Source organism: Amblyomma maculatum, chromosome 2 (genome assembly GCF_055883805.1).
Source record: "Amblyomma maculatum isolate TAMU_Amacu chromosome 2, ASM5588380v1, whole genome shotgun sequence".
NCBI classification, from domain to species: domain Eukaryota; kingdom Metazoa; phylum Arthropoda; class Arachnida; order Ixodida; family Ixodidae; genus Amblyomma; species Amblyomma maculatum.
Genome location: NC_139345.1, coordinates 29412263 through 29432396, shown reverse-complemented (window position 1 = coordinate 29432396; position 20134 = coordinate 29412263). Strand labels below are relative to the sequence as shown.

Here is a 20134-nt window from a genome sequence, read left to right as displayed (position 1 = left end):
AACCATAAGAGAGATTAAAAAAAAAATGAGGGGACACCCTCACCTTTACTGATATGATTTGACAGCATTATTGGCTACCGGCTGTGGCTCCCCTTGCGGATCTTTGTTACTATGCATGCTTATTGCTACACTCTTAATCTCCAATTCCTTGATTTATGCTTCTATTACACATACTCATTAGCACTCAGTGGAGGTGAAAAGAAAGACGCTCATGTGCTGTGCGATGTCTGCGTGTTAAAGAACCCGAGGTAGTTGAAATTTCCGGAGTCCTCCACTACGGCATCTCTCATAGCCTGAATTGCTTTGGGACGTTAAACCCCACAAACCAAACATTCATAAGCTACCAATTATGTGAGAGACCGTTGAACACATATATACTATATCAACCCACTTTGACCAAACCATGCAAATGTATCAGCATGGTGTAAGGTAGCGTCTGACACTGGATTGATGGGATCCGCACCGGGTTTGATTCCCATCCCCAGCGAACTCGACCATGTCATAGTCGCGGAACGTTACGTGACCCGCCGACCGGTCAATGCCAGGCCATGTCGCTTGCCTGAAGCATTCTCATGATTTTTTGCTGACATCATCAGCCACTACTACATCGCTTGGTTTTCTGCTAAACAGGAGCGATCACAAGTCAACTGTTTCGCATTACAATTGGTTCTATAGACCTTTTTAGTTTCGATGCCTGGGCGCAGCCATCTTAGTTTGATGGTGGCGCCCCGTATGAGCCAAACTGGGAAAGTCCACTGCGGCTCCTCTTGACGCCATCTTGGGCTGTACTGTGCGTGTTGATGCTGCGGTGCGGCAGTGTAAAAGTGCTGTTTCGCGGTTCTCGTGAAAGCTATCTGACACCGTGGTGCTATTTGTGCTTTGTTTGAGCGCGCCAGCAAACTATATACCATCCTTTTGGCATGGCGGCAGCTGTTGGAAATAGCACTAGCGGCCGGGGTGACTGCAAAGAACTGCGCTCCACTTCCGCAGTGAGGATGTATCTGTTGGATCTTTCACGATACATGTATTTTCAATTATGTTTTATAATCGCAATGGTAACTGTACACACAAACACACAGAAAATGAACCGTACGGGCAGCTACTGAACGCGGAATGCAGATACTACGAAAGATGCTCTCCAGTTATCGCCACATTGATTTAACGTGAAGTATGACCCATTTCAATATACGATCGTGCTGTCCTGCTTCAAAAATGTATACTTTCAAGTTAGCCACCCTTCAAGACAAGCACTTTAAAGAAGTAGTGTCTAAAGTACCATCCGTCGACGTTTTTATGCAGCATTGGTGTTCGCCCCTGGCGCAACATCGTATACCCCCCTCCCGTACGTCGTAGCAGCATAGCATCGTTTGCACGACATATTTTTGAGCAAAATGTCGAAAAATGTGCGCTCTCAGCTGCACCATGAACGAAGACGACAAATTTGCAGTACATATACTGCAGCGCTTACGAAAGCGGTGCCGCCCGCTGGTGCGGCGGATTACAGCACTCTCGTCAAGCGCTACTTCGTAATCGTCGCTAGGCCTAAACTGTTTGCATCGAAGGCACATCCGACGGCGCAATTTGTAATTGCTCAGCTCTAGAGTAAATGGTCTCTCATGAAACTGTCTTACTCATTGTATCAGTAAAAGAATAATGTAAATTTTGGTGATGCATTAGCAGCGGAGCTAGCGTGCAGACGATGAGTCGCACGCCGCACCAGTGGCAATGTGTTGCGTAACTTATTTGTATTGCAATTATCAGTAACATGGTATGGGGTCAGAAATTCGCATGAAAGATATTTTTTTTTTGCTGTCGGCTTATTTAAGTGAAGAACAGATTTTAGTACGCTCTTCTTGTGCAGGCGGAAATGATCCGCCGCATATATCGTTGTCGCAGAGGGCTTGCGGGTGGCACGGCTTGCCCGGCGCGCATGGTTACTACGGCAAAGGAAGTGAAATGAGCATCATATTCGTGAATCCATCATTGGTACTAAGTCTATCTGGCTTACATAAAACGCTCATAGGCGAATTAAATCAGGATAGACTGGAAAGCGGTGAAGCAGAAACATATCACAGCCGAACTCGGACTGTCGACGCATGCTTCCAGCATACATTCTCGGCAATCGTCTTGCGATTTCTTTGATTGTTCGTGCAGTGCACGATCACGCATTGCTGTACTGATGACATTACCACTAAAAGGGGTGCTAATAAAGGTATTTAAGTCTCTCAAACGACAATATACTGAGGTGCAAGGCCGCTCTGCTATCCATGAAGCGTGACAATGCACAGCCCACTCGGTACTGGCAACAATGTGCCGGTGCAAGGAATCTGGTTAGAGAGTATTTTCCTCCTCTCTTGCCTGCTCTCGGTAAAACGGTCTATAGATGGTACAGTGATGGAGTGGAACACATCAAACTGAGGGGATGGATCCAAGAAGGGGAGTAAGTTGGGTTACTTGGTTCCTATTGGAGTGAGTTGATTTGAAGTTGTTTCCAGTGTGTGCAAGGGGTGTAATGGGGGGAACGGTATATGACACATCACCTGTAGTGCTGTGTAGTGGTGCTTGAAGGTGATTGAAAATCTCATTCTGGGTGTGAGTGGAGGGCCAGTTGGGACAACGATTGTGTTCCTACATGCCTGTTGACCACAGAGTAAGAATGTGGCAGGGACACGACCATGTTGTGCACGTCATCCTGATTAGCCTAGGTTGCTCTTGCCTGCGCTCACATTAGTATGTTGACACTACCCACTCCACATGTTGTCCTTGGGCCACACCTCTTGCCCGGGATGCCCAGCCAAAGTTAATGTGCGCGAGCCAACATCCTGACCTCTTGCCTCTCTGGCAAGGATACATGCATTCCAAAATATCCTTGCCAACGCACAGTGCTGCCATTTTCCAGGAACAACTGTTTGACCATTGCCTTTAATTTCACTCGGACAAACATTACAGCTAAGGCGCACCTGCTGGAAGCAATAATGTGGGCGAAATAGCTGCGCTGGATTGTGTAGGTGCCCCGAAAGCAGTAAGCTATAACGAGTGAATTTGACACCATGGCATTAAGGAGCCCTTCAGGCAGAAAAACAGGTCCTGCATCTGTCATCTGCGGTCAGAAATGATGCAACAAACCTTGAGATGGTCACAAGACATAACACAGGCTCCAAATGAAGTGTAAATTCGTGAGGCGGTTCCTCTTAGAGGTGTAATTCAGAATATTTAAATATTTTGTCAACATAAATAAGTGCTAATTAGGTGGGTATTAGGGGTCAAGCCCAGACCACCTACATGAAAGGTGCTTGTTGATTGTTGAAGTGTGTAGGGGGGGCCGTGAATAAAATCCAGTCTTTCACATACAGTGGTGACTTCAGAGTGTTTGCTAATGAATGTATGCTAACTGTAGATATAATTACTGAAGTACATAGTGATTAGTCTGTGTCTGAATGTATGTCCGCATTTCTTTTGCTTGGCGTGGTAAAGTGGCGACAGCATTTAGCAGCCACCAGAACTGCCTCAGGACCCGGTAACTGGTGCTGAGACAATAGTGCCTGAGTGTTTTCAGTTTGAAAGCAGCTTCGGATGTGTAAACTGCTTGTCTACAATTTCTCAACGTGGAAGGACCACAGATCGCTATCACTTCAAAGGTGCACCCATCAGGTGCACCTTTTGTTGCCCTAACTTTTGTACTGTTTACAGATTTGAATTTACTATCAAAGATACCTCGGCATGATCTGTGCAGGTGGATTGTATTGCAAGGCTGCCATTATGTACTTTCTGTACCCCTTTTGTCAAAAATACATCCCACGACACATGGCTGTGGGGCCAAGTAGATGCATGCCCATCTCGGGCGCATGGTGCGAGGGTACAGGTGAGGGTGTTACACGTCACTCAAGCAGGCGGCCCCTGCCAATGTGGCTGTCTCTTTTTTGACGTCACTCAACTCTACTACCAATTAGTACCTAGCTATGTCGGCTACCACCTGCCAGAGGCCCATGATTTTTTCGCTCAAAGTGCCGATGCCAGATTTTCTGCAGAACGGGACCGCATAAAATGACATGTCACATGGAGCTAGTTTCCAGCGGAACCTGCATTCTTTTAGTGTCGATCAAGCCAGGCTATAGACATTACAGCTCAAAAGTGTGCACGCCATCATATTAATGCAATAATGTTAAAAGACCCCATTTCGTGAAAAATTTGACACGAGTGAAAAATCATGGGCACTGATCTTATGGGTGGTAGTTGGCAGGTTGTGTGACGTCGCAAGACTACATGACATGGCAGGTGCTTACCAACTCTGGCTTCACAATTGAGTGCATATCTAGCGGTTGCATTCTGTAGATTGCAGCAGGCAGGAGATGGCACGTCTGGCTCTGAAGGCATGGTGGGGGAGCAGCAGCCAGAAGTGCACAAGCGAGCCGGATTAGCTTGGTGACACATTCATGGGTGAATGAGTTGAGAGTGAAGGTATGGAGGCTGTTTTTGGTCACCGATCTCTGGTCCATTCACCTAGACCAAAAGGATGATAAACGATTTCATATTAGTATTGCCGCGTGTCTCGGAACCGAGAAAGAAGAGAACGAAACTGAGTGCAGTGTGTGGAACTGATCGGTTCAGTGTTCGCTGCCTTGTACTCATTACATTTTCTGGTGGAGGTGCGGGGTGCGATTTCCCTTTTTTGCTGAGTTCCACCCCTCAAGGGCATACATGATTAAGTCTAAACTGCTTCCCCACTGAGTTGTCGACACTGGTTGCAGTTGGCATAGTTCAAGGGAATATCTGGAGTCGAGGGCTTCAATGAACGATGGGTCTCTTCTGGGATCTTTATTGAAGTCTCCTGTGCAAATGAGCATTCTTCTGTCGGTGCGTTCAGGTAAACCATTAGCCAAGATGTTGACGGCATCGTCGTTTCCTGCGTGAGCTGCCGAAGACTCTGAGCGTTTTTTCCGCCTGGCTGCATCTTGAGCTCGTCGCTTGGAAAGCCGTTCTTCTTCTGTCTCCGTAGCTCGCTGATGCTTTCTCTTTGCAACCTGCCGAAGCGTATAGGCTGGAGGCGGCATCTCATGGGCTTGACGAAAAGAGCGGGAGTCGGGCCGCGACCGTGGCTATGGGGCCCCGTTTTTACACAGATGGTATGACGTCACATAGCGCGCAGCGTCCCTGGTGAGAGGAGCGGGCGTGAGATGGGGCCCCGTTTTTACACAGATGGTATGACGTCACGCAGCGAGGTCACGCGAAAGGTCAAGTGTGGCTATGCTGCCGCGGCATGGCACGGGCTGAGGTGGTAGCTAAAGTAGTATTGCTTCGCAATAAAAAAGTAAGTCGGGTTCAGCCACGTCCAAAGATAGTTTTGGCACAGAAACCTTTATAAGTTATAACAAGTAATCAAACAATGGAAAAGGGTGGAATATTTGCCACTTGAAAGTTGAAAACGCTGCAAGTCGTGCACACTCGTCGTATCATGATGATCTAGCGTACCTGCTGTCTAGACATGCATGCATTCCAACGGGGAGCGTGATCACTTTTGCAGCGCTAAGCGGTAAAGCCAAACAGTGTCGATGCCATCACCGTAAGAGTCCTCCGGTTTAAGCGTAGGTAGCGGGAACCTGCATGCCAACACCCAGCTCCCATGTTTCAGTTCATTTATAAGTTTCTGCTCGAGCGGGACCATCATCTGTTCGACGCCGAAGACAACCACGTTCTCGAAAGGCTCCAAGGAGAACTTCCACAGATCCGCACGCACAAAGCGTGGTCTTGGCGACGTACTACTTACAAGCGCTCTAATTTTCGAATAAGCGACTAACCAAGGGTTCAATTCAACTCCGACGCTAGGCGTAAAGCCCAGCTTGGCGGCCTCGAACACGATCCTTCCGTCGCCGCTTCCGAGGTCCACAAGGGCAGATCGCTGGGACCTTTTACGCAGCAGTGCAGTCACGTTGCGCACTTGAGTGTCGGTAGCCGGCACGTATGGCAGACACACCTTCCGTAAGGCGGGCGATAAGAACGGCGCAGCTACAGCGACGATTCCCACGGCGCCGCAGCCGGTCAGCGCGATCGCCACCATGCCAAGGCGCTGCCGCCGCCGTTCGGATGGTGCCGTGGACGCACTACTTGACGCAGGACTCTCGACCGCTTGCGTGACCATCGTACTGCTATGTACTACTATCCCTCACGGCATGTAGTTGCATTGATCGTTCATTGCATGAAAACTACAGAAACGTAATTCATTTCACTTAGCGCAGAAGGGCTGCGCATGTGGGGCCTGTGGCGCAACGGATAACGCGTCTGACTACGGATCAGAAGATTCCAGGTTCGAATCCTGGCAGGCTCGGCGAGTTTTTCGTTTTTTTTTTTTTGTTTTTTTTTTCCCAAGAAGATTTTATTTTCATTTTTGTTCTGTTTGAACGTTTTTAAAATTATTTTTGTTTTTTTGTGTGCATGCTTCATATAAATGCTATTAGCATTTCAATATTGTTAGCATGCATTAGGATAGCTCTTGTCAAATTACAAGCGCTACGCGAGCAGTCCAACAAAAAATAAAAAGAAAAGGACCCCTCCGTAGTGTTTTTATCAAACTGATGACAAATGCATTCTAATGAATCTGCGGGCAAATAATTTATAATTTATGATACCATTACCACAGTTGCAGCCACAGAGGTAATTTCAATGGATATCGAATTTTAACGAACTCATAGGCAGCAATTGCAGAGCATCATATGCAACATGCAATACTGAAGACGCAGTGACTAACGACGTATCAGAAAGAGGTTGACGGGGGAGACGCAGCCGCGCAAGCGGGTATACACCCCAACCCGATAGCCTCTAATCCCTACCAAACAATGCTCGAGCGCTAAAGGTGCTAAAGGCTCCCATGGCAGAGCGATGATGCCCACGTACGCACCAAAATAAAACACGACAGCAGGCTTGGTTAGATGAAGCGCAATACCAACGCCGGTGTCTGACAATACGAAACGGCTCACTCGACCGCAAGATATATTTTTGAACAAAGTAATAAAAACGCAGCCCACACCACACGTAATTGACAATTGGTTTCTCGGTAGAGACAAAACACTCAACGCATGCGCCCACTGCATATACAATGCGCGCATCTTTTGCACGATCGAGGAAGAAGCAAAATTACGCATATTCCACACGACGACACGCCCAGCTTAGCACATCAGATACTATCAAGCCAAGCACCGCAATACAACACGCCATTTCCACCTATATGGCAGTGAGAGCGGCCTGCCATGGGCCTGCTTCGATCGAGTAGTGTGAGAGCTAGAGATCGACTTTAAACGCGCAGATCGGCAGCATGGCAAGCATGACAAACAACGAGAAACAGCTTGAAGAGCCGAGAGGAAGCGAGAAGCTACACTAGCCCATCCCTCCTAATCCCCTAGTTACTCAAACAGCGGCTAAAGGCCATCCTTTCAATCAAATAAAGGCTTTATTTCACTCATTCATTTATTCAATTTTCGCCCACAACAAACTGCAACACGACCTGAGAGAAAGCAAGCAGCACGTGGGAAGAACATAGACCTTGGAACATAGAGTTAATACAAAGACTCGGAAACAGTGGAAACAGTGAACTTGAACTTGACAGGTGGCGCAAGCAGCGCAAGCTCAAGGGCAGGCGCTCAAAGCGCACCAAGCGCACTGTTTGCGCGCACGGCTTGCGCACGGCGTGTTCATACTAATTATATATTGGTATATTGTAGCATAATCTTGATTAAAGAGTACCATAATAAATTTCTTAAGAAACTAGATTCTTCTGTTTTTTTGTTCCTCAATGTGCGCAGCGAACAAATGTGACGTAAAGTAAGCTTTAGGGGTGCCCAAACACATAGCGGTGGAGGGAGTCCAGGGCGAGGTCGGATGGTCCTCTTTCTCAGCGAGAGGGGCGGCGGCCAAAGCAAAATATGAGGACCGACTGATGCGCCTCCCGGCAAGTAGCCTGGCACATCAGACGCTAATCCACCTGGTGTATGCTGGAATAGCAACGAAGTGGACAAGGCGGATAGCGATGCTGCAGAGAAGGTACCACCTGCCAACGGTATGCCTCTCGGATGTACCGGCGGTGAGCCAGGGGAAGAAGCTCAAGCTGAAGGTGAAGGAAGCTGAGACAGCTGAGTGGATGCGCAGGGCAAATGAGAAGTCATCCCTGGCATTGTACAGCGCGCAGAAGACAGGGATTAGCCCAGAACCATTTTATGACAACTCCGTGGGGAGCGGGCTACTGGCTGAAGCCTGGTGTGGAGCCTTGAGGACGCGGCAGTATTAACTCTATGCGCGGCAGTGGCGATCTAGGTTCACTGCGCCCTCTGCGGAGCGGAGGAGGAAACTTTGGAGCACGTGATACTTGGATATGTTGCGATTTCTCCCGCCCCTCGCACAGCGTCGCTGCCGGTCGCTCCTGACTTCGCAGGCAGCACGGCTGACACGGCAGAAGGAAGCACCGACGGGGCTGCGGCGTCACACGAAGAGGGGAGCGGAGTAGAATCCCTTGGTGCAGTCAGTGCAGTTACCGTAGTGCAGTCGTGGAATGCACGGAGAGACGGCTGGAGTTCTGGTGGGCACGAGGAGCAGTGCGGCCGGAGCGGCGCAAAGACGTGGAGTGAACTAACATCTATACTCTCCTTTTTCCTTTTCTTTCTTTTTTATTTATTTATTTATTTTTTTTTTTTCTGGACAGATCCCACTGGGTGATCGCCCGTTCAAAAGGGTACGACCATATCGCTATAGTGCCTAAAATATATCGCCATCGCCATTGAGCCAATCAGCCTGTAGAACTCGAAAACAGGATATAAAGAAAGAAAGTTTATTCGACAACTCACGAGGGAGCTCATTGCTGTTTGAGGCTAGGACAGGGGCCCTCAGAACAAAAACGTACAGGAAAAATTTCAGGAAGTAGATATATTATGCGCGGCGTGCGGAACTGAGGCGGAAACAACGGAACATGTTGTTCTAAGGTGCCAAAAACTTCGTCCTGCTATAGTGCCTAGAATATACTAGGCACTATAGTCCTGCCCTTCCCGCGGGAAAAGCGGCAGATCTGGAGAGAGCGCTGGGATTTGCTGGGGAGGATGGACGAATGGATGAGGAACGCGTTTTGAGAACAAAAGAGAGGTTAAAGGATTGGTGAAGAGAATAAAGAGAAGAAGAAAAGGGAGGGGGCAGATACGGGCGAATTAGAAGCTAAAAATAGGGAAGAGATAAATATATTTCTTTTAATTTTTTGGCTAGGCGGCGCAAGCTGCCGTCCGATACAAAGGGCAGAGCCACTATCATCCATCCATCGATCCTTTCCACTACCCGAACCCTAAAGTATACCTAAAGGGTTTGTGCCCACTCTGCCCATCTCCATGTTTTGTATTAACCGCCAAAACCAAAACACAGTCTTGTGAAAAATGGTCCTCAGTGAAAATCTTGCCGAGATCGTTGTTCAGCTTGCGCCCAAGACAAGAGAGGTTGCTCAGCAATTTCAGGCTGAGTTGAATCAACTCCAATTGTTAGGTAAAGCCGTCTTTATGCTGGTGGATCCCGGATTTTATGACGATAAGGATTGTTGTATGTTTGCTTTCCCCAGTAGGTAGACTTCGCAAGGATGTTGACGCTCGTGCACTTGACAAGCGGAAATTCGAAAAAGGTACGTTGCAACTGTAGCGAATGAAATGACTCGCTTCAATAGCAGTTAATTCAAGATTATGGCTATCGTATTTTGGACCACAGTGATATGGTGTAGTTTTGAGTAGCGTTAGCTTGATAACAGAACATTCTTGCTACGTTTTGTATGGCGTGTTTTGATAGCTTCCTTTGATGTTCCCACGCAGAGCTCGAAGAAGGACTTCGGAACATTGCAGCGCTTTCCCAGCGCGAGCAGGAGCTCATTAAGCGGTATGAGAGAGATCGTGAGCGGGCGGCTACCCTCGACGACGTTAGAAGCCGGAAGCGAGAACGCCTGGAAAAGCACACACTGAGCAAGTCAGCTTGTCAATTGCATATCAACGAAATCGCCTCGGATTTTGGCGATGTCTTGCGTTTGCAGTTTTATAGGCATATTGGGATCTGTGGGTTATGCCCAGTTGAGTTGAAAGTCCTTTATTAGGTAGGAAGGCCCATTGCCATGGATGGCCGGAGCAATGGACAATATACAATATTCATTGTTTGCAGGCGTCGCCAGTTATCTCGAATTGTTATGATCAGGCCACTGAGAGAGCCATATTTGGCAAACAATATTTGCTAGCAGGGGACGGTAGTTTAGTTCCCTGCTAGCAAATATTATATAGAAGCTAATGTTCATATCATTGTCAACCTTTGGCGTTTTCGCATGCAAGGAATAAAAACTCGCAAGCTTTAGTGGCGATGCTGTGCAACATGGAATAGTACAGAATCTGAGTTCTTCATGCTGGCCAGTGTTGTTTTCTCTCTTTGTGCAGACATGTGCATTCACACACAGCTGAAAATGGTACCAGCAGGATTGAAGCAGTCCCTGAACCTTTTCGCAAAATGGGCTGGATTGCAGGTGGTACCGGCATTTGGTGAGATATCAGTCTTGGATCAGCATGCATGTTTATCTGCATAGCATAGCATCTAGAATAGCATAGCATCAGCAGCTAGAATGCTGCAATGTGAACACATGTCCAAAGTCCATGCGCGTTGCATTGTGATCTGCTGGCCAGCAGGAATAGATGCTTTTGACGGGTGTTGGAGTGCGAATGCTACCTGGAAATTTCCTGTCATCTTCTGAAGCATTTATTTTGACTTAACTGCAGCAACACATGCAGTGAAGGTCATAGACCTGCATTTTTTTGCTACAGTTGTGGCTGGTTGCTGACAGGATTGCTCATGGCTGTGTTCTCTGCACTACAAGAATAAGCACAGTACTAATGAGGATGTCACCTAACTCAGTCGGGCAGATTTGCCATTGATTACAATAAGGATGTGGCCACTCATTTGTGCCTGGTCTGCACATAATTAATCATGCAGTGCTTAAACACACCTTACCCATTTACAGGTCTGCTGTAACACACTGCTAAACATCAAATTAAAAATGTGTTTTCACAAATGCTTGCTACAGCTGCTTGCACTGGGCCAAATTTAGAAAGGAGGGAGAAAGTGGCTGCTACAAAGGTTTGGTTTTTGAGGTTTAACGTCCCTAAGTGACTCGGGCTATGAGAGATGCTATAGTGGAAGGCTTCGAAAATTTTGACCACCTGGGGTTCATTAACTTGCACTGACATCTCATAGCACACGGGCACAGCAGTCAAGCATCCTAACCACTGCACTATCATGGCAAGCTTAAAGGATTATAGACAAATTTTTTGATGCATGTTTTTTTCTATGTAAAGATGCATAATACATTAGTAATACATTACCATGCATGGATTACCATGCGCTATTTGCTTACAACCACTAAATAATTTGCCATCAAATTTCTTTTGTCATCGGTTTTGATTTCAACAGCCGAGCAATGGCTATGACGTCAAAGTATAAATTAGGTGAGGAATGAAAAAATAAATAAATAAATAAATAAATTGCTCCTTTGCTGTTTTGGTTCACTACAACGCTAAATCCGGCCTGCTTCAAGAATAGGAATCGCAACAAAAGAAGAAGAAGCTATTATGTTGCAGTTTTTTTCACCTCACTTCACTTTATTTCCTTTAAGGCCTCTCTTGGAGGCATTACATAAGGGGTGGGTTTACAAGCATGAGAAAATACAAGCACAGGTCATTGTGTTTGAAAATAAATTTTTAAGGCATCAATAAATGAAGATTGGCATGAGAGGGCGGCGACTTCGTGGGGAAGGGCATTCCAGTCTACAATTGCTCGGGGAAAAAAAGATCCTGAAAAAGTTTTGGTGCGACCTATATCTAACTTTAGTGTCATAGGCATTGTTTGGCTATTGAAAATGAAGCAGGTGAAAAAAAAATTGTTATAAATTATTTAGTTCACACTTATCCTGCTTGGGACATGGCTGGGTTATAACACTGGTGTTGTGCAGACAAAAGCACCATATTATTGGGACACCGAAGGAAGTACTGATTGAATTTTCACAGCAGCTATGCACACATGGGTGTCGTGAAACATACTTGAACAGACCATCCCGCCGGTGTGGCGCAGTAGTTACGGCGCTCGACTACTGTTCCCAAGGACGCGGGATCGAATCCTGGCCTCGGCAGCAGCTTTTCGATAGAGGCGAAAAGCAAGGCGCTCGTGTGCTGTGCGATGTCAGTGCACGTTAAATTTCCGGAGTCCTCCACTACGGCGTCTCTCATAGCCCGAGTTGCTTTGGGACATTAAACCCCACAAACCAAACCAAACCATATTGTCAGGCTAGGAAAACAACACACAAGAAAGGGCACAGGATGAGAATATTGTGTATGCATTCTTTTTGCTCAACTTAACATCATGAAATTAAAATCACATTTTAAGGACAGAAAAAATATATATAGTACAGGACATGACAAAAAACCTTTAGAACAGCCTAACTCTATTCAGTAGAATGCTCATACAAACCTCACTCAAGCAAACAATTTGTGTGACTTCAATTTCTGCAAAACATTGCATGTTACAAGCATGAGATCTGACGTGGCTAGAAATGCAAGCATTTGCACCATAACTGCACTCTTAAAATTTCTCATTAAGGCAGTATTCAGTCTAGACAATGTACTTGATAATATGATATGTCCTTTCCCATTATTCTGAAATTGACTGGCATGAATGAGACAACTTGTGTTTATATCTGTCCTGCCTTTGGTGGTCTTCTGTGTTGCTCCCTGTAATATGATCCTGTTTGCTGCGAATTGCTTTGCTGCTAAAAGCACCGTAAATGTTTTAACATTACCCTTTAAGACATCACCCTTTAAGAAGAAATCAGTGGAAACAGGAAGCTACTCTGGATTACCTTTCAGCAGCTTTGTCAGCATTTTCTTTTTTATCGGAAGGCAAATACATTTAGAAAATCGCAAATGAAGGCCTCAATTTCATTCTTAATTTTCAATGCCCGCAAATATTTACAACCTAATGGCATCACCACACTGTTTGCCATAAACCCCAGTGTGTCATCCTTCATGCTGACGATGCCGTCACTGTTCTCAGACGAGTGTAAATAGCCCCAAAAGCTGTGCATAGTCTTGTTTCGCGTTACATTCTATTTTCAACTGAACTTATTGCTCTGCTTTTTGGTTTGGGCGGTACTTCCTGGCAGAGTAGCATTTCGACTAGAGGTGCGGGGCCAATCATGGCCAGCAGAGTTTGCTTGGTCAGGCTTAGTTGCCAGAGTTCTCTAGTGGCAATGACAATGGAAAAAATCTGAAAAGAAAGAAAAAAAAAAGAGACTATCTTCATAATAATCTGGCTTATTGAAACTGACTTGGTAAAAGTGGCATATTTGGAATCCTGTGATACTAACCTCTCATTCTAGCTGGATTTTAGTGTTCCTCTTCTTTGCGTTCGTTCAAGAAAAATGTTGTTGATTGCCCTAATATTGTGCCTGGTTGAATGTACTATAAAAACAGCTTCTGAGGCAGGATATGCTGGAGCATAATTTACAACAGGGGAAAATTTAAGAATGGTCATAACCTTCATAAATAAAATGTTCTCACTGCACAGATACCTCTGCGCACCTCTGTGAAAACAAGTGCCTAATTCTAGTACATCTACAAATGTTGCTGTTTACAGGTGGCTACAGGCTCTGCCTAACTCTGCTGGATCGACAGCAACCACACCGCTGCTGCAGCCTTCTTCTGAGGCTTGATAGCAAAGGCAACTATGAAGGCACGTGCTGCATAATAGGGCTGGCTAATTTTAAGAGACGTGGCATCATCAATGGGAGTGCACACTTGTCTGGTTCTAGCAAATGAAGAGGGGTGAAGTATAAACTGTTACCTACCTTTCCGAATATGTTCCTTCAAAGCAATATTACTTCCCAGAACTCCTTCATTAGCTAATCTTATGTAATGTATGGTGTATTGTTTTTCGCTATTGTACGTGTGAAGCATTTTTGTAATTGTAGAACAGTGTCGCTTTATATACCCAGTCTTGTTAAGAAAAATATAGGTATTAAATATATGCTGCAGGATCAGTCCTAACTGCATAGGGACAGAGGCCTCGTCAGGCACCAGTTGCCTTTAGCTTCTGTTCCTGCATCAGGCATTGTATTTGTCTGTTGTTCAAAACTGAAATAAATAAATAAATATTTTTATACATTTTTTCACCTTTTATCAGCTTCATATTGCTCGAATACTGCAACTATGGGCGTCACATGATGAACTGAAAATGGTGAATAACCATAGCAGCCTCCTCTGAGAGTGTCTCTTTATGTGAAACCTCTCCAAATGAAAAGCTCTGCATCTGCATCATGGAGTAGCTTACCACGATAAAATTGGACTTGGAGCATAATATTTGTTGTTCCTTTCTTTAGGAAAACAGACATCAAGCCATTTATTTGCATGGCTCGAGGATATGGCATAAATAGTATGGAGGCTGAGAACAACATCTTGAGTGGCAGTAGTACAAAAGAGTTGAAAGATGAAAAAATTGGGTTAGGCTTTCCAAGAAAATCAATAAAAAATACTGGACTAGAAAAAAGGGCCACACGGGACAATACTGGGTGAAGAAATGTGCCGACTGAGAATTGTCCGGTGTCGTGGTTCACAGATCATGAATGGAGGAGCCAGCAGCAATAAACAGTGGTGGGGAGGTGAAGCGTACATTGAAACTGCAGTCAAGAAAGTATTTATTCTGAATTGTATATGGATACATATTTAGAACAGGCCACAAGCTAAATGCAAGGAAAGAAGCTGGAAAGTGCCTGTGGCCTTTACAAAAAAATTAGATCTTTTTCCAACAGGCAGAGTAATGGAACACTAATGCACTGATTGCTTCTGTGCATCTATGCCTCCAGAAGTTTGTGTTTTTTATGAACCCTTGGCATTGCACAATGATGCAGATGTCCACACTTGTGGCAGTGTAGCATGGCACCCCTGCCATGAATCATTCAGATTAGCAGATCTCTGAGGCAGTAAGAGAAAACGTTGCTTTTGCTACCAATCACTGTCCTTTGTTACAGTGTTCATCAGCGGATGATGTCATCACAAGGGTTGCCGTTGAAGAGGCCACGCAACATTTTAATCACTGCTGGTTATTCTGTTTAAAGGGTTCCTCATGCATTCCTGACACCGGTGTAAAAGAATTATTGAAATTGCAGCATTCAAGCAAGTTATTACACTTGGAAAATTTAAAATTTATAAGACGAACGAAAATGCGTTTCACTTGCCCATTTCACTCACTCGGTGCTGGCTATGGGCACTGAAAAAGGCGCCCGTGTGCTGTGCGATGTCAGTGCACGTTAAAGAACCCCAGGTGGTCGAAATTTCCGGAGCCCTCCACTTTGGCGTCTCTCATAGCCTGAGTTGCTTTGGGACGTTAAACCCAACAAACCAAACCAAACCAAACCAATCATAACCGCACCTTGTGCATGCGCAGTGCAAGCTTGCATGCAATCGATGCTTCGCCAGGGCAACTATGCATTTTGACGAAGTCATCCTTCCATGTACGTGACATAGACAGGGCAGGAGCAACAAACTCTAAAAAGGAAGCTCCAACATTGTTTTTTTATAGATAGGATTGGAAGGCCCATCAGCTCTTCCCAACCTTGCCTTGTTTGATCTTGCTCCATATTTTTGCCCGAGATTTGTTGACTGGCTTTTGTTTTTTATCACTGCCTTCTTAGTGTGGTTTAATCAGCATGCAGAGCTTGCCTTCACAAAAATTTAAAGCTAAGTGTAATGCCCTTAACATTGTCCTTATTAGTTTTCACTCACTTTCATGTCTTTATTTCAGATTTTGTCCTTTGCGAAAAGTTTTGTAGCACTCGCGCACATAATTTTTTAGATCTACTTCTCACCTACAAAGCTGGACAACCAACCAATCAGAAAGCCAGTGGCCAATGCGGCTGTAACCCACCATGGTGGCTCGGTAGTTAAGGCGCCCGGCTGCTGAACCCAAGGACGCGGGACCGAATCCCAGCTGCAGCGACCGCTTGTCGATGGAGACTAAAAGCAAAGTGTCCGTGCGCTGTGCAATGTCAGTGCACGTAGAACCCCAGGTGGCCGAAATTTCCGGACCCCTCCACTACGGCATCCCTCATAGCCTTAGTTGCTTTGGGAATTTAAACCCCATAAGCCGTAACCAATGAGGCTGTCACCTCATTTACCCTGCTGAAAACTGGTGCTGCATTCAGATGCCATTGGCTTAAAATATTTCTGAAGAAGATAAAATATTAAATATATGATTTTTGCAGTCTCTTCGAGTGCTCAGACACTAGGTAGGAAAAGAATAAATACCACATGCTTTCCTAACGTCGCAAGGCCCCTTAAGCCCACTCTCACCCTTCATGCTAATGACAGCCACACCATATGCAATAGATGTGAATGGCCATAGCTGTTTGTGTGGCTTGTGCTTATGTTGTTGCACATGATGGCTTTCGGATTGCTATTTAAGCTTACGAAGCTTAATCAAACACTCACAATTTTTCCCAAGAATGTGAACATTGTACAGTATTGCATATCTAGAACTTCAACTAAAATTTTATGGCAGTGACCATTTGTGCTGGAGGCTTCACCAATAAGTGAGGAAGCACTGTTCTGTGGGTCTGCATGCACCATGGTTGTCAAAAGAGTGACGCCACTGTAGTGCTTTTAGAATTCTCTGCAAGACCTTTGCCACTGTACAAAAAGTACCTTTGATAAGCAGCTCAAATGTTTGGAAGCCATTGGTTTTTCTTGTGTTCACAGGAGGTTGGTGCTGCGGGTGGTGAAATAATATTTGAGTCGTGCCATACAAGCATTGGGGTGGTGCACAATATTAAGGAAATGGCTGTCAGCTGTCAGGTGTGGCAAAACAGTTTTTTTTTAGCTCCGTGTAAACTTTTGAGTCTGTGTATAACAGGGGTTTGAAAAATGGAGCGTGCATGATGCAGTATGTGGGTTTTCTCATGAGCTATCCCACGCATATTATGTGATAACATTCACCTGGCAAAAGGAGGAATTCACCTTGGCCGAGCTTGCTGGTGTGGCAACGGTACTGTATGCACCATACTTCCTTGAATGTTGCTACCCGTATGTGGCTGTACCGCCTGTGCCACAAGCGTGGATGCTACACAAGAACACAAATTACTAAAAGGACACATGTGCCACAGCGATCAGTGGGTCTATGTCCCTTAGTCTTGCCTGCTGGAAAAAGACCAAATTTCTATATGGACGACAAAGAGCAGATTCAGTGTGTGGTTTAATCTTCATAGTGAACTTTGTTGCTGCTAGTTGCTCCGCTCATGATCCGAGACACTTGTTAGGTGGTGAAGTTGTTCTATTAGTGCAGTTCTACTAATAATTGGTTCACAGGAAGGGAAAGTCGCAGTATCTGTTGTTCCTGTGGACACGTGAACTGCACCATAAGGAAAGGAAGGAAGGTGGGAGTGAAAGTGGAAAAAGAGAAAGAGGAGCCGTAGTGGAGGGCTACGGAGCAATTTCGACCACCTGGGGTTCGTTAACATGCGTTGACATAGCACAACATACGAACACCTCTTCGTTTCGCCTCCATCGAAACGCAGCCACTGCGGTCGGGATCGAGCCCGGGTACTCTGACACAGTAGTCGGGAGTCTTACCACTGCACCACGGTGGGGCGCAGCACAGTTCTCAACACACTTTCATCGTCTGCTGCCTCTTTTTATTTTCTTTTTCTTTTTAATTTTCCACAACAGTTTGTTTAGAGTGCATATTTTTTCTTCGACAACCTTCCTTTTGATTATCACTAGCCACATTTTCTTTTTGTTATTGAAAGTATACTCTCAATTTGATTGTTATTTTCACTGCTCTTTCATTAATCTCAATGCTGGAATAACACTGCTAAGATGGTTTTTCACCATCCTTTTAAGGCAGATATGCTTGCTACATAGAAGTCTTGGTATTGAGAACACAAATTTCGGTGCACCCACTTATAAGGCCTCCGCTTTGTGCCATTCCTTTACTTCTGGTGAAGAGCATAGCTTTCTCTAGTTATTTACTATTTATAGGTGGCAGTAATGTTCTGTTTTGTACTGATGCTAACTATATTTCAAATACCACAATTTCAGCCATTGTTTCTTAAGATATTAAAGTACGATAACAAATCATGGCCCGAAATTATCAGCCTCTCAATCCTGATCCATATCTTCATTAAGAAGCTCATGTCACAATGTGCTAAGCCAGCTGCTAAGATTCATTGCAGCTACCATAATTTTAGCAGCACATGCGCAGATATGGTGCCCAAAATGGTATTTCAGTCATGACATAGTTGAAAATGGCAATGCCTGACTGCATATAAATTATTGTCATTAACTCTCAAAGTCGCAGCATGCAAATTTGTAATTTATGCATTGGCAAGGGGATCTCAACAATACTTGTTGTCGGGCTAGTTGGCTTGAATCATGTAATGCCATAATACAGGGATGACTGTAGATAATAGAATAATACAGGGATAATACAGGGATGACTGTAGATAATTTTATAACTCTACTTGAATTTTATCTTAATAGCACGTTCATTACATTTGACAATGGATTCTACTTGCAACGTCGCGGTATTTGTATAGGTTCGTGTGTTGCCCCGGTACTGTGTAACATTTTTCTGTCTTTTATTGACCGTACCCTGACAAATGTCCTTGACAGCACTATGGTTTTAAAAGTTTTTAGATATGTGGATGACTTTTTAATTCTTCTAAAAGAACAAGATAACATTGACTACCTTGATGTGACGAATGAGATTTTAGAAGCTTTTAAACTACACGGTAGAGGTCTAACTTTTACGCATGAGGTACCAGATCATAACAGTCTGCTGTTTTTGGACATGGAAATGATTCTTTCAGATAAGCATTTGTGTTGGATGTATCATCCCAGAGTTGCAAAAGATCTTATGCCGTACGGGTCTGCACAGTCGAAGACGGTCAAAAGAGGTGTTGCTGCTATGTGTCTTGAGTCTGCCCTCATGAGGTCATGTCCGCACAAAATGGGCGATAGTTTCTTGACACAAGTGTCCCATTTGGACAATGCGGGCTACCCCTGCACGATCTTGACGGCAGTGAGTGAAACTCTCCTGCAGAAAATGAAAGGAAAAGTGCGCAAAAGGGCCCCAAAGGAGGGTACAAAACCAGTAGTTGTACCTTACGTGCATAAAGTGGCACACAACTTGAAGAAGGTGGCCAACAGGTTTGGTGTGCCTGTGGTGTTTTCTGCACCTGTTAAGCTAGGCCGACTCTGCTCGCTCACGGCGAAAGAGAGAAGTAGGCCGGGCGTTTGCACAAAGAAGCATGGTAAGCCCTATGTAAAATGCGCTAAAGGCATTGTTTATGAAATTCCACTAACATGTGGAAAAGCCTACATTGGCCAAACAGGGAGATGCGTTAATGATCGAGCAGGGGAGCATATGCACACGTTAGGGGATAAGGAATGTACTACAAACTTAACCGAACATTGTCGAGATTGCAAGTGCCGGCCGCGACTAAATGAGATTAAGATACTTGGCCGTGGCAGCAACGCAGTGGCGCGCGAAATATTTGAGTCGTTTTTGATAAACAAAGCGCACAATTGTGTCAGTGATACGTCTTATCGCCTTATACAAAAGCAAGTCTGCCTTGTTGAATTCTGTTTTGTAGGGTATGACGGTGGTTCGCGTTTATCAGGCATGTTGTGGTTTTTTCCGCTGCGCATGCGCTTATGTGTTTTATATTTAGAGGTTAAACGTCTGAATAAACTAGTTGTTAGTTTGCGCTCGTCCTGTCGTTGCCTCTGTTTTTTGTGTTGTCTTTTTTGCGCATAGCCTTAATGGCATTACATGGCAAGGGGATGCTGAACTAGTGCCGACTTCTCGGGGCGCAGACACAGCTCCACAGTTGCTTTATTAATTGATGCTTTGTGAACACATTGTTGAGCATGTTTTGTGGTCAACTGCAGCTTCCGAGTGCGAGCCTGCCCTCAATAGCCTGGGTGAGCTCATTGCAGAGCTGAGGCAGACCCGCAACCTGAGCCGCTTTGTGAAGCTCCTGCGACGGCAGTTCCAGGGCCAGCTGCAACTGCTGCACCAGGCAGAGGCCACTGGATGAGTA

At 45.2% G+C, this 20134-nt stretch overlaps 2 protein-coding genes and 1 non-coding gene across 4 annotated transcripts; 2 read left to right on the top strand and 1 right to left on the bottom strand.

Annotated features, from left to right (window-relative positions):
• Positions 1-1181: 1181 nt before the first annotated feature.
• On the bottom strand, positions 1182-6272 carry LOC146198244 (ATP synthase subunit C lysine N-methyltransferase). Its single transcript, XM_084593651.1, has one exon. The coding sequence runs from the start codon at positions 6134-6136 to the stop codon at positions 5510-5512; it is 627 nt and encodes a 208-aa protein (XP_084449777.1). The 5' UTR covers positions 6137-6272; the 3' UTR covers positions 1182-5509.
• Positions 6250-6322, top strand: TRNAR-ACG (transfer RNA arginine (anticodon ACG)). The gene has a single exon. It is a non-coding gene; the product is annotated as a tRNA-Arg (tRNA).
• A 1530-nt stretch (positions 6323-7852) lies between these two features.
• LOC146198242 (uncharacterized) lies at positions 7853-20131 on the top strand. 2 transcript variants are annotated; one of them, XM_084593649.1, is made up of 6 exons: positions 7853-9507; positions 9584-9640; positions 9825-9971; positions 10431-10532; positions 13675-13770; positions 19983-20131. In XM_084593649.1, the coding sequence occupies exons 1-6, from the start codon at positions 9402-9404 to the stop codon at positions 20129-20131; spliced, it is 657 nt and encodes a 218-aa protein (XP_084449775.1). In that variant the 5' UTR covers positions 7853-9401. The 2 variants fall into 2 exon arrangements, with proteins under 2 accessions (XP_084449775.1, XP_084449774.1); XM_084593648.1 differs by having other exon boundaries at positions 8977-9507; positions 9581-9640.
• The last annotated feature ends 3 nt before the right edge of the window (positions 20132-20134 follow it).

Coding starts and splice junctions, on each gene's coding strand:
- LOC146198244 (XM_084593651.1), bottom strand. CDS start 6,136: ATGGTCACGCAAGCGGTCGAGAGTCCTGCGTCAAGTAGTGCGTCCACG.
- LOC146198242 (XM_084593648.1), top strand. CDS start 9,402: ATGGTCCTCAGTGAAAATCTTGCCGAGATCGTTGTTCAGCTTGCGCCC. Junction 9,508..9,580: donor GAATCAACTCCAATTGTTAG/GTAAAGCCGTCT, acceptor TGCTTTCCCCAG/TAGGTAGACTTCGCAAGGAT. Junction 10,533..13,674: donor GCAGGTGGTACCGGCATTTG/GTGAGATATCAG, acceptor TGCTGTTTACAG/GTGGCTACAGGCTCTGCCTA.